The following is a 14229-nucleotide window of genomic DNA, read 5'->3' as shown; positions in this document are numbered from 1 at the left end:
CACACAACTCCAATAGTGTTTGTGGAGACATATATCTCTCTCTACCACATCTCTCTCCTAACTCCTAATATACTCCCAGAAGAAAACAGACCAAAATTGTAACAGGTAATTATTATACAGGGGACAAAAAATATTTTTTGACATTTCTTTGATACTTTCCAAACATTGAGAAAAATCATGTTATCTCTATGGTCAGAAAATCTATTAAAAATTTTAAACAAACACAGCTATAACTTTTCTATATTTAACCTTTAATCTTATGTATATTTTTACTGATCTTGAGTCCTAGATTTTACTCCTATTTTTTTGTTTTTCTTTTTCCATCTGAGCCGGCAAATATTCCCCTTTTTCTTGTAATTTGTACACTCCTTTCCCAAAGGCTGCTATTTGTAAATGACTGAATCTCCCTTCTCCAGAGTGTAATTTATCTTTCATCGGGTATTATTTTGAATTTTTAACTGTTGATATTCTACAAGTCATTAAGTTTTATATAAAAATCTTTCTCTTTTGAGATCACGATTGAGAAACCAGATCCAGTACTATGCTCTAGTTTCTCTGAGTTTGTGGAAATATAGATGTTATGAAAGCCAAAACCATTTTTTATATTTAGAATTATACTGGATATAATTTCCCCTAAAATTTTAAATGTATCTTTAGAATATAACATTTAAATATTATTAGTCTGGTAGAATGTCATATTTGATTTCCTCCTCCAAGTTGTTTAGTGATTCTGTGAAAATATTTTCTTCTTTCAAATGTTCACTTGAACATTTACCTGCAAAAATGAAATGACTTATCATTTATTTTTCCCCCCACTGTTTTCTGGAGTCTCTACAAAAAAATTATTTGCCCCTCAAAGATTCCCAGTGTTTTGTGTATAGTCATTTAAAATTTACTATTGCCATGTCCTAGGAATTATTTCTTTTTATTTTGATCTATTCTTTTTATATGTAAGTCTGCTTTTCTTTAGTTTCCAATTACTTGATATTTCTTATTTACTAGAGTATCAGTGTATTTATTTCTTTGAACAAATAGTCTTCTGGTCCTATGTCTTCCCTGCTCAGTTCTTAAAAACTTTTTATTAGCAGTAGCAGGGAATCCTTTTCATGTTTTTTGGTTTGTTTCTTTTTAAAATTTTGCTATTAGCTATTTTCTGCTTCTCTGGCAATCTGCCAACTTTAGTTACTTAGATTTTCCTTCTTCTCAAGGTACTTATAATAGTATAGTCCTTTTTGGGAAAGTCTAATAATTTTCATGGGATTCTTTTTTTTCCATACTACTTTTTTTTTATTGCTCTAGAACATGATCCACATGACAAACTATGATTAATGCCATCTATTTACTAGGCCCTTCCTTTTAAAATACTCAGAATTTTGATTTTACATCCCAGCCCTTTAATGACTTCTAATTTCATAGAATAAAATCTAAATGCTTTATTGTCCATGGTATATAAGCCCCTGGAAGATCTGGTTTCTTCCTTTTCTACCTGCTACTTTTTCCCTCATTTACTACAACCAGCTGCACAGGCTTCCTCCAGTTTCTGGGCTCATGATACCCTTTCCCACTGCAGAATCTGAGAATGGTGGCTTTGCCCCCATTTGTCACACAGGATGCCTTCTCATACTTCTGTTTTTAATTTAAATATCATCTCTTGAGAGATAGCAGCTCTGACCATCTCAGGGATCTCTCCCCTGCAAACACAGCAACCTGTTTATTCCTTCATAGTACTTACTCCAATTCATAATTGTTTACGTATTTATTTGCTCATTATTTGTTTTTCCTACTAGACAATGAGATAAAGGGGAGTCATATATGTTTGCTCACTATAGCAACCCCAGCAATTAACAGATCACTTGGCACTTAATACAGTCTCAATAAATGTATGAAAGAATGTCAGGACTGAATGACTGACCAAATGAACAAAGAAGGAAGGACATACTGACCAATCCATCAACTACAGCATGCCTTACATCTGCTACTCCTAAGTACAGTGCCCAGCTCAGCATGATGCCCAGGAGGTGTTAAGTATCTCCTGGGAGAAGATGTCCATCTGACAGGATGACTCTTCTAGTGATGAACATGTGCCCTCCTAGCCTTTTTAGTATTACAGACCCTGGAGATCAGGAAAGCGTTCCTCTCTAACTTGGGCCTCCTCTGTGGCCTTCCTCTCTAGCTCTGTGAAACTGAACTGGAAACAGAACAAAATTCTTTCAGCCATGTCTTCATTTTATGTGTGTGGCTATTTGTTTGGAAAATCTTTGTTTTACCTTTCTTCTGTCCTCTCATGAACTTCATCAACAATGATATGGGTGATTCCTTGTAGAGCTGTGTCTCCCTCCAGCCTTCTCAGCAGCACGCCTGTGGTGCAGTACAACAGTCTGGTGGCTGAGGACTTACACAGAAAAGGGCATAGAAGGCATTCATGGAATTTTTGAAAAAAGGAAACTCTTCCTTTCTTTTTTCTTTTCTAAGTTTTAACGAGGCTCCACATCCAACTTGAGCCCACATGGCTTGAACCCATGACCCTGAGCTTAAGAGTCATATGCTCTACTGACTGAGCCAGCCAGGCACCCCAGGGAACACTTTCAAAGCCAAAATGGCAAGGCCATTTTGAATGGATAGGGACAAAGAATATTGAAAACATCAGCAGTTGCATTTAATCTGAAACCACACTAAATGCATAGTTTCTTTCTGGCCAACAACAGTAAAAGCTTTTCTACTTTATATCAAAAATTTAAGTTTAAACCTCATAAAAAACATTCAAAAAGTATTATAAAACATAAAAACAACAGTGAATAATAAACCCAATTCTAAATTTGTCCGTTCCTTATTTGGTTAAATGGATTAAGTCTCAGGATTAAGAGTAAAATAGCAGTTACTAGATCACTTCTGCCAATAAAGAATAAAAGGTCTTAAAAAAAAATGTTTCTTTTATTTTAAAAGAGAGAGGGGGAAAGTGTGCTCGCATGTGCAGGCAAGCAGGGAAGGAGCAGAGTGAGAGAGGGAGAGAGAGAATCCCAAGCAGGCTCCGTGCAATCAGCACAGAGCCTGATGATGTAGGTCTCAATCCCATGAACCATGAGATCACGACCTGAGCCAAAGTCAAGAGTGGGACGCTTAAATGACTGAGTCACCCAGGTGCCTCAGAATAAAAGGTAGAGGAAATTAAGTACACCCAAATAAGAGTTTATACCAAAATATTTCTGAAAGGTCTTTAGCCCTACCTAAGTCTATATCCCAAATTGCCCATGTGTCTCCAGACCCCAAAAACTCTTTATACTTGAAAACTAAATTTCTGTTATCAGGAAACAAGCAGAGCATACGAACCTTGACACTTTCCAGCCGGATCTGGTACCCCACAGTCAGACCCACTCTTTCTGTCCTTTCTTTAGCAACACGTTCAGCAACAGATATTGCCGAGATTCGTCGGGGTTGCGTACAGATGATGTTGGCCACCTTCTCAGGTGGTCCATTCAGAGAATCATCCAGAATAAACTGAGGAATCTGTGTGGTTTTTCCACATCTGTATGTCAAAACAAATAAGTCCTAATATGAGAGTTTTCAAGTGCTAGTTACCAAAAAAACAAAAACCAAACTAAAAAAACAAAACAAAACAAAACAAACAAAAAAACCCAAAACAATCATGTGCAGTGAGGAAAGTGAGAAACCTGATTATGATAAAATTCATAATCTTCATTTATCTTCTAAACTGACCTACTGACTTGTTACCTACAGCTCATAACTGCTAGGAATTTGCACTCAGATTAACAGGGCAATCAAATAATCATTTAGTATCATTTGTAAAATTGAGACAATTGAACAGACATTAGATTAAGTTCTGTAAACACCACTACAAATGACCTCTATGTTTGAATCCTAAAGAAATGGGAGTATTATGTTATGATTTTTATGTATTATCTTACTGATTTGGCTACAAGTAGACTGAGGTTAAACAGATATGAAACTGAGGGGCGCCTGGCTGACTCAGCCGGTTGAGCGTCCAACTTCGGCTCAGGTCATGATCTCAGTTAGTGAGTTTGAGCCCCGCGTGGGGCTCCGTGCTGACAGCTCAGAGCCTGGAGCCCACTTCAGATTCCGTGTCTCCCTCTCTCTCTGCCCCCCTCCCCTCTTGCACTGTCCTCCTCTCTCTCTTTCTCTCTCTCTCAAAAATAAATACTAAAAAATTTTTCTTAAAAATATAAGAAACTGGAAGATCTCTTTAAATGTTTATTTATTTATTTTGAGAGAAAGAGAGGGCCAGCAGGGGAGAGGGGCATAGGGAGAGGGAGAGGGAATCCCAAGCAGGCTCCACACTGAACCGACATGGGGCTCAATCCCATGACCACAAGATCACAACCTGAGCTGCTATCAAGAGTCAGACTCTTAACTGACTGAGCCACCCAGACACCCCAAGAAACTGGAAGATCTCAAATTACTACTATATTGGTGAGTCTGGGCACGAATGTAATTATTAGGTTAAATACTTTTGAATATAGAACTAAATTAAGGCTACAACCTATCGCTGCTAAATAAATTTGGATAACATGCGAAAAGGGTAAAGTAGGAAAAATAATATGCCCTAAGTTGTTATTAAAAGAACAGATAAAAGCTCTAAGGAAATCAGAATAAATTTAGCAGATGGAAGTTTCCAAGTTAAATGTTCTAGAACTATCCTTTACATTTAAAAATGGGCCTGGTAAAAGTCTTCATTTAGACCTTTTACCTTAAAATTGTCTCAGGGAAGAGGTGTGCAATGTCTATAAATTACTTGATGGATTTCTGAGGTGTTTTTTTGTTTTTTGTTTGTAATTTGGGTCTGTTGGCTAAAGATCTGTAAAATTAGGTTCTGTGAAATATTATTTAGTATCTGACAAGTAAAGCACAAATAACAACAGTTACTAGTTTTTTACAAGTAGAACTGGTTATGGTAACCAGGGTGCATACCATATTCATGGATGAAAGCTGCATTACAAATAAATTGCATTCTTACCCAGTCATACCACTTATAACAAGCACTTGGTGATCGCTCAACAATTTAAGAATGGTTTCTTTTTCTTCCCAAGCAGGGAGCGATTGTCTTTCTTGCAGAATTGCCTGGAACTGTCTGGAAGCCTAATAATATAAAAGATAAGGCATCAGTTACGTTACTTTGAATCATCTTTCACAAAGATCTCAGGTTGGAATCTCATAGCTAGACCCACCCTTTCTGCTCTTTCTTTAACAATTTGTTCAGAGACAGAAATTGCAGATTTGTTAGGATTGGGGGCTGGTGACTTCAGCAGAAGGCTGCTTAGAGAATCAGCCAGAGAAAGCTGTGAAATCTTGTGATTTTCCTACATCTGAATAAACTGCAAGATCTTGTAAGAGAAATAAGCCTCTTGTTTAGCACTACCCAGCTCTTCCTAGCAGGATTCTCTGCACCAGCACTATCCAGTAGAACCTTCCATGTTAATGGAAATGTTCTATAATAGCATTGTCCAAAAGAACAACCTCTGACTACATGTGGCTAGTGAGTATTTGAAATGTGGTTAGTGCTACTGAGGAACTGAATTTTTAATTTTATTTAATTTTAATTAACTTAAATTTAAACACCTGCATGTGGCCAGGGGCTACCACACTGGATAGCATAGTTCTATCAGATTTTTACTAAAATCAGTAATAGTGAGAACACTCATGAAAGGTTCTTTTTGGCCACGCATCACATATATGTAACTCAGTCTGACGTGCAATGGCCAATAAACATTGTAGCATATGTTAAATCTAAAGATATATTTTTGAATAATATAAGAAATTTACATTAACACATCATTTTCTGCATATAATGTTATCATATAAATTTATCACCTCTAAACACAAACTGATCAAACTGAATATGTAATTTTTTGTTTTTACTATCTTACTACTTATGGTGTGAATTTCTATTCATTTTGATGTTCTATAGGCATTGCACTACATATGCCATAGTGTTATGCTGTGTCAAAAATCAGAATCAGAACTTCACAATTAGAAATGCTGCTAGACAGCATCCAATCCAATCCCCAAACTGGCTAAGCAACTTGTTTTTGTCCTACATCCAACCCTGCCCTAACAGTTCACTTACAGGTTCTTTGAAAACAATCTTCATGTGAATGGGATAAAAACAATATGGACTTTGGAAACAGAGATTTAACTTGAAGCCCTTGTGTGGCCACCTGCTAGCTATGTGACCTTAGGCAAGTTATTCATCCTAGGATTCTCTCAAATGGAGTCAGAGTCCCTCCTTCTCCTTTCTCCACTATTTTTTCTAATATAAATCACAGCACTAATTTTCATTTCACTTATCAGATTGCCTGTCATAGTACCAGAGCCACAAGATTCTGAGAATATTTGGTATATATGCGTGCATTTCACTTTCACCAGCCATTGGATTTTCCAAAACTATCTAGAACATGCACCCAAGTTTGCTGTGGCTTGCAGAAAGCACGCGGAGTTAAAGAGAAACAAAAGCATACTAGGGAGGGTAGCCAGGCTTTCTAACTCCTGACCAGTTCATCTGTACAGTAGGGAGGCAATGCTAGCCAATCTCTGGGAACACCCTACCTGTTTGATTCGGAACTGCTTGCAGAGTTTAGCATTTTCAGCATGTACTGATTTTGCCTGCCAGTCATATCTTCTGGAAATCTTTTTCTTAAGGTTCACATAGCTCTCGTTCTCCACTATAACTGGTGCAGGACCTTCATCCTCCTCTGAATCCTCCTCAGGTTCTGATTCTTTTTCAACTTGCAGGGGATAAAAGGAAACATTTTCCATATGGAGCCCTTTCTTTAGCAAAGGGGGAGAGTCACTCTCTAACAAAGTAACAACAACAAAAAAATCGTAAGATGGAGAAAAAGCTAAAGCTTGAATAAAGCAGGTTCATTCGTTTCAAACAACTACTTCTACTGCTAAAGAACTTAAAATGCATCTTCAAATATACTTTAATTAGGAATAAGTGGCTATTGCTAAACCAAATTAAAAACGAAGAAGAAAAAAATCATGGCATGCTTTGTTAATTCTGTAGACTCTTTACATTCAAGGAATTAACTGACAGTTTCAACTATTTGCGAGTGTTCCTAAAATTCTATGACATGAAACCCAAATGTCTACCAAATGATAAATCAATACACGAAATATGGCATGTCCTTATAATGGAGTGTTATTCAGCAATAAAATGAAGTACTGATATGTCCTACATGAACAAACCTTGAAAACATTATGCTGAGTGAAAGAAGCCGATCACAAAAGCCACATATCGTATGATTCCATTTCCAGGAAGTATACAGAATGGGCAAATGCACAGACACAGAATGTAGATTCATAGTTGTCAAGGGTTGAGGAAAGGGAGAAATGAGCACTCGCTGCTATTAAGTATGGGGTTTCTTTTAGGGTTGATCAAAATGTTCTGGAATTAGACAGTTGTCATGGTTGGGGCGCCTGGGTGGCTCAGTCAGTTAAGCGTCTGACTTCGGCTCTGCCATTCCTGAGTTGGAGCCCCGCGTCAGGCTCTATGCTGACAGCTCAGAGCCTGGAGCCTGCTTCAGATTCTGTGTCTTCCTCTCTCTCTGCCCCTTCCCCGCTCACGCTCTGTCTCTCTCTCACTCAAAAATAAAGATTAAAAAAAAAAAATAGTCCTCATGGTTGCACCACTCTGTGAATATACTAAAAAGCCACTGGATTGTATCCTTTAAAAGAGTGAATTTTATAGTATGTACATTGTATCTCAATAAAGGTGTTACTTAAAAAAAAAAGGCCCTGTCACACAATCTGTCATTTCTCCAGGAATATATTTGAATCCCACATACTAGAAACTGCTGTTTGGCAGCAAGTGGCTAGTGAGTGAACCTGGCCAACTGTATGCCATCCACACCTTAATGCAGTTTCATTGTTCTCTACTTACTGATGTTTACCTAAGAATTCTTGTGAAATCAGGAAAACTTGTTTCTCTCAAAGAAAGATGGCAACAAATAAGAATTCCTTGAAGAACTTTGAAAAAGGAGTTTAACTGTGGCGTACGAATCTGTATGGCAAATCCGCAAAGCAATCAAGCCAGAAGGTTCCACAAACATTTTTTAAACTGAGGGTTTAGGACTTCATAAAGAGAGCCTTAACACTAATGGACTTTGGGGGTCTAGTATACTGTGGAAAGAGAAATATCTCTAAAAACTCAGTTGAAAGTAATTCCATGTAAAACATCAGAAGTAAACATGTGAAACCAAATGGATTAAATCAAACATGTTTTCTGGGAAGATGCTTTAAGGTTCTTCCAACCCCCAACTGTAGAATAAACTTCTGTATCACTACAAACTTTCAATGCAGACAGCCCAATCATAGTGACAAAACTGGGGCTTTCAATTAAAGTCAGGCCACAGTTCAGGGGATTCTCATTGCCTTTTGCCCTTGGACTGAAGAGACTGATTGGCCTAAGATCACCGGGAGATCCTAGAGAAGCCCTCAGAAGCTCGGTCTTCCTTAATCCATCCTGAATGCCCCCTCCACAAAACCCTCCACTCAATCAAAGTCTTCCATACCTTCAGGAGTCTGATTTGGAGCGAAAGAATTGTTTGGGATCACTGGTTTACGACAGACAGGATTATTTATTCTGGTCCCAGATGACACTGGCGGAAAGTTCACAGGAGGGACACTGTATTTGTGATGGGTATTTGTTAGTAAATTGACTATTTCTGATTCTTCCTCTAAAAGGGTTATCAAAGAATATACAACAGGTTCGGAAGTTTCTGCAAATGTCAAGGCCTTGCCATAAAGGAACTCAGAGATATGTAAACGACAAGCCAGAGGTAGATTCTCATTGGTGGAATAAAATGCCACAAGGGGAGCTTGGTAGGGGTATTTGTGGTCTTTAGAAAATCGAATTTCAAGTTCATATAAAAAAGAGGCATCTTCATGAACATTAAGATGAGAATCATCTACAATTCTTTCTGCTCTTCCGACAATTTGATTTGGGGGCACTTCATGTTTGAATTTGCATCTTGATCCAAATTTACAATTTCCTTTGAGGTAAAATTTACAGATTTCAAGTGAAGTCTCCTGTGTATTTTTGGTGCTTTCCTTTTGCTTTGATTTGCAGAATTTACTCGTCAAATACTCCAATTCCAATCCAATGGTCCAGACTCGGTTCTGAATTCTTTCGATAAATTTTTCTCCACAGATTGACTTCAGAGCAAATGCCTCTTCCTGCCGCTGTTCCACACACTCATCCACGCTCACATGGGCAACCGCCTCAGAGAGCTTCATCCTCTCCCCAAATGTCTCTGAAAAACACTGTGTGAGCAGATGTTCCAGCGATGCCCCCACATCTCCATCACAGATCCGCAGGGCTGCCTGACAGCGTTCAGGGTTGAACCCATACCTACCAAGTGTGAAACATGACAAAAAATATTGAGTAATTTCAAATCACAGAAGTGAAGTTCATTTAAACATGCTCATGTGAAGTTATAACTGTACATAGGCAGGATTGGCATTTTGAGAAAGTATCCCTGGTAACATGGATTCCTCCCTAGTCACCCTGTCCTGAAAGAGAGGGTATTAGGCACATCAGCACCGCAGCAGCCCCTGCAACAGGAGAGCTTTCCAGGAAGGGGGAGTAGGGTTTGTAATGTGATTCCAGTTCCTTCAGTTCTCCCCCAGCTGCCATAAATGTTGAAAGCAATCACCTGGCAAGTTTCTGCACTGCAAATGTTGAGACTGTGAATTCTGGATTAGGAGGCTCCACTAGGCCTGAGCCAGCACATTCCAAAGGGTCACAGTCGGGAACAAGGGAAGCTTCTTGGCCAGCAGGCCAGTACTGTTCATCATCACAATCAGGCTCGTCATCTTCCTCTTCCCCAGAAATGCCTCTTCTGACAAAGGTAACATGTTCATATTATTAGATATTAAGTTCCACTTACTTCAAAGTAAAATTTAGCAAGAGTCTAAGAATTTAATTCAGGGAGCCAAAGGACACAGGATCCTAACCATTCTTCAGTCACTGATTTGAACTTTTACTGATCTAACTTCTATCTTGGCAATTAATATTTATCAGGCATTTATTAATGCCAGGTTCTATGCTAAGTGTTGTATGTATTCTATCTCTTTAAAAATCTCCCCACAACCCTCGATCAGATATTGCTGGGATGTCCATTTTTCAGATGATCAACTAAAAGTTAGAGAGGGTTAGTAATTGCCAAAGGTTATACAGTAAAGAGCAACTAGAGATTTTAACCCAGGCAGTGTGACCCCAGAGCCTGTACTCTTAACCACAGAAGCCCTGGCCATCCTCCTTCTCCTCATTCATAAAAACCATCCCTGATTTTTTGCTTTGCCTAACCACCTTTCCTAAATCTAAGGCAGGTAAGAGATATGTAGGTAAGACGGAGGCTGAACTGTTGACTGACCCACCCATCGGTTCTGGTGAATGGAATGCATTGACTTCTTTGACTGAAATCACAGAGCAAAAACAGCCAAAATATTAAAAGTTGTTTCTCTGAGGCAGATGGTTATGAGAAAGTGTAATCCTAAGACTTCATCTGATCAACTCAATATTTGCTCCTCGAACAACACATCTACTTGTTCACTGCAGGGTTTTATTTGGAAGGCTGTCAATAAAGCAATTACTGAATCCATATCAGCATTATCCTCAGAAGAAAAGACGCAAAGGCAATCTGTACTGCTTCCAGATATTGCAAAACAAACGCACTCTAAAACTGCTGCTGAATAATTATTCTTGTTTTGCTTTTGGCTCACTTTCAACTAATCACATTGTCACAATAGGATCAGTATTGAAAAGCATCCCAAAGACACACTGGACGGACGGACGTTCCCACTGCCCCCACTGCCCCCACTGCCGATACATCTTCCTTAACATAATAATTGACTCAAATAAAATAACTCACTCAGATCCAGCATCCGCATCTTGTTCTTGCAGGTCTCGGAGAAGAGCTTTCACTTTCTCTTGATTCTCAGAAGTCATATGCAGAGTCTGAAGGGGCATTTTGGCTTCGGGCTTCCATTTGGGGCGTGCCTCTCCTTTTCTACTGTTGCTAGGTCTGCAAAGGACACATTTACCTGTGACCAGAACTCTTACGCTCTCCTCACAGTCCTCAAACAGATACAACACGGACTGGACTGTCAAGTGTTTTACAAAAGATGACAATGACTGTGAAGAATTTCCCCTTTTCTACAGTATTTACCACACTTCATTATCTTGCAACTGCTGGGGAAAAAAAACAATCTGGTTAGATTCCTAATCACTAAATCTGGTTTCACTAACTCAAGAATCCTCTGGAAAAAGTAATGCTATGATGACTCCTGCTGCAGTTGAGAGTAGAGACTTTCGAAAGAAATGTTACATGCAAAGCATTTATTTCATTCTGTTTTAGGTGCCCAATCTGAAAACAATGGGAATATTAGGCCTTACTTTTGAAATATTTACTGACCTTATCATTATTTCCTGATTACAAAAAAAAAAATAATAATAAATACATGTTCACTGGAAAAAAGCAGAAAACAGAAGTCATCGTAATTCATATCAATTCTTTTTATATACACTTTTAAGTGAAAGTATACAGGACATATAATCTTTTATAATTTATTTTATTTCCTCATCAAAATAAGACTAGAATTTTCGTAAGATTATTCTTCTACAACATATTTTAATTTTTTTCTTTTTAATATTAACTGTTATTTTAGAGAGAGAGTGCATGTGAATGAAGGAGAGGGGCAGAGGGGGAGAGAGAAAGAGAGAGAAAGAGAGAGAATGAGAGAGAGAGAGAGGGAGAATCTTAAGCAGGTTCCATGCTCAGCACGGAGCCCAACACAGGGCTCAGTCTCACGACCCTGGGATCATGACCTGAGCTGAAGTCAAGAGTTGGAAGCTCAACCAACTGAGCCATCCAGGCGCCCCACCTATATTCCTTTTTAACTAATATTTAGTTGGGAGTTATTCCCAGAAAAGGGAGAGAAAGAGAGAGTAGCTAATCTCTAAAAATTCCAGTAGACAGCTTGCAGCACTGTTTAAGAGACAATGAGAATTCTATACCTATACTGCATAACATGCAGTAGTAAAATCTTTACTTTCATTAAATATTCACTAGAATGATCAGAATTTATTTGTTATTTAAAAGTTGAATATGAAAGAAGCCTGGATATGACTCTGTCACTGGTCATCACCTGAAACACCAGTGAAGATTTGGTTGATATGTCTGGAAAATAGATAACTCATCAACTAAAAAGACAGAGTACAGTCATGTCGAATTTTGGGATTTTCAAACTTCAATGTGTAAGGAATACTTAAAATCATTTTCATCACTTTCGCTATTTCCGATATTTGCTTTCCTGGTAACATTAGTTTCAATGACAGTATTACATTCAATTCACAGTGTCATGTAAGTTGAAGTTAACTTCAGATTTCAACCTTCCAAAACAAAACAAACAAAAAAACGCTGTTACTTGCCATCATGCCTTTAGGAAAGGTTACAAAGTGGGGGCCTTCAAGGTTTTAAAGTAAGAGGAGGGCCACCTGGGAGGCTCAGTCAGTTAAGCGGAAGACTCTTGGTTTCAGCTCAGGTCATGACCTCACAGTTCATGAGTTCGAGCCCTTCGTGGGGCTGACAGTGTGGAGACTGCTTGGGATTCTCTCTCTCCTCTCTCTCTGCCCCTCCTGTGAGCTCTCTCTCTCTCTCTCTCTCAAAGTAAATAAACTTAAAACAACTTTTTAATTAAAAAAAATAACACAAGAGTATAAGTTCTCTGAACATGAGAAGGGCATAATGACCTGAATGTGCGCCTCGATTCACTGAAGATACAAAAGTCGTCACCGTCATCCCAAATTCTACTCGAGGCCTTTCTGTTGCCAGCACTGCCACCACCACTGCTGCCACCCCCATGAGATTTACTAGTGTGACTCCTGCCTCCTCTTCCTCCTCTAGAAGACCCTTTTCCACCTCCTTTGCCTGGCTTGCCTTTTCTTCTTACTGAGGAACTCATTTTCACCTGCAAGAGAAAAAAGTAACACAGACACCATAAAACCAGACAAATATAGTAACCCTTTGTCGAAGTTATGGATATAGCCCATTATAGACAGGTAAGGAACTGCATATTTTTACAAGGGTCAGTCTAGGGGAAACATAGGTAAATTCTTTTACAAAAGTTTTACAAGCACATCCCTCTGAGGATTAATATTTTTAGTGACTTTCTCTGACACAGATTGCTTAACCAAAGATGTACATCAAAAATACATGGAGAAGTTTCCAAACACGTGTCCTTAAGCCTCAATCCTACATTCTGATTTGGTTAGATTTGGTATAGGGTTTTAAAAACTCTAGTCGAGAGGGGCACCTGGGTGGCTCAGTTGGTTAAGGATCCAACTCTCGATTTTGGCTCAGGTCATGATCTCACAGGTTCGTGAGACTGAGCCCCACGTTGGGAGGAGCCTGCTTGGGATTCTCTCTCTGTCCCTCCCCCCATGTGCACATGTGTGCTGTCTCTCTCTTTCTCAAAATAAACAAACATTTAAAAAAATACTTAAAAAAACACTGTAGTTGAGAAGAGATGTTTTTCATGTATTTAATATGTGATTTGATAAAATTTTACTTTACGTATGTACTTTCAGAGACAAAGACCTGGCTCAGAGATTTTGCCTGGGTAGAGTAAAAGTATAGGGCCTTTGTATGTCGTTGAAGTTGTTAATCAGTTTAAAATAGAATGTTATAACTATAAGATGTTTTATGTAAGCCTCATGGAAACTACAAAGCAAAAATCTACAGTAGGTACACAAAAGAGAAAGGAAATCAACATACTGCTACAGAAAAAGCATCAAATGACAAAGACAGCAAGAGAGGAAGAAAGAAACGAAGGATCTATAAACCAGGAAACAATGAACAAAATGTCAATTATTAAGCCCTTAACCTCTCAATAATTACTTTAAATGTAAATGGATTAACTTCTCTAAGCAAAAGACACAGAGTGGCTGAACAGATGAAAAAAACAAGACCCACCTATATGCTGCCTAAACAGAACTGATTCAGCTTTATGGACACACACAGACTGAAAGTGAAGGAATGGTAAAAGCTATTCCGTGCAAATGGAAACCAAAAGAGAGCAGGGGCAGCTATACTTTTATTGGGCAAAATAGACTTTAAGACAAAAACTGTATCTAGAGACAAAGATGGTCATTATATAATGATAAAGGGATTAATTCATCAAGAGGATCTAGCA

At 38.4% G+C, this 14229-nt stretch overlaps 1 protein-coding gene across 3 annotated transcripts in view; it reads right to left on the bottom strand.

The window, feature by feature from the left end:
* Nucleotides 1–14229, bottom strand: part of DHX57 (DExH-box helicase 57) — a 54330-nt gene that overhangs the window by 32554 nt on the left and 7547 nt on the right. For 2 of the 3 annotated variants that reach the window (XM_047853512.1, XM_047853513.1), the window contains exons 2-9: nt 12788–13005; nt 10908–11060; nt 9690–9875; nt 8547–9385; nt 6580–6827; nt 4991–5112; nt 3328–3523; nt 2268–2392 (exon numbers count right to left, since the gene is read on the bottom strand). In XM_047853512.1, the coding sequence (XP_047709468.1) occupies nt 2268–2392; nt 3328–3523; nt 4991–5112; nt 6580–6827; nt 8547–9385; nt 9690–9875; nt 10908–11060; nt 12788–12999 (2081 nt within the window). In that variant the 5' untranslated portion in view covers nt 13000–13005. The remainder of the gene's footprint in view (nt 1–2267; nt 2393–3327; nt 3524–4990; nt 5113–6579; nt 6828–8546; nt 9386–9689; nt 9876–10907; nt 11061–12787; nt 13006–14229) is intronic. The other variant, XM_047853514.1, reaches the window with a different exon arrangement.

Source organism: Prionailurus viverrinus, chromosome A3 (assembly GCF_022837055.1).
Source record: "Prionailurus viverrinus isolate Anna chromosome A3, UM_Priviv_1.0, whole genome shotgun sequence".
Lineage (NCBI taxonomy): Eukaryota > Metazoa > Chordata > Mammalia > Carnivora > Felidae > Prionailurus > Prionailurus viverrinus.
This window is presented reverse-complemented; position numbering and strand designations above follow the sequence as displayed.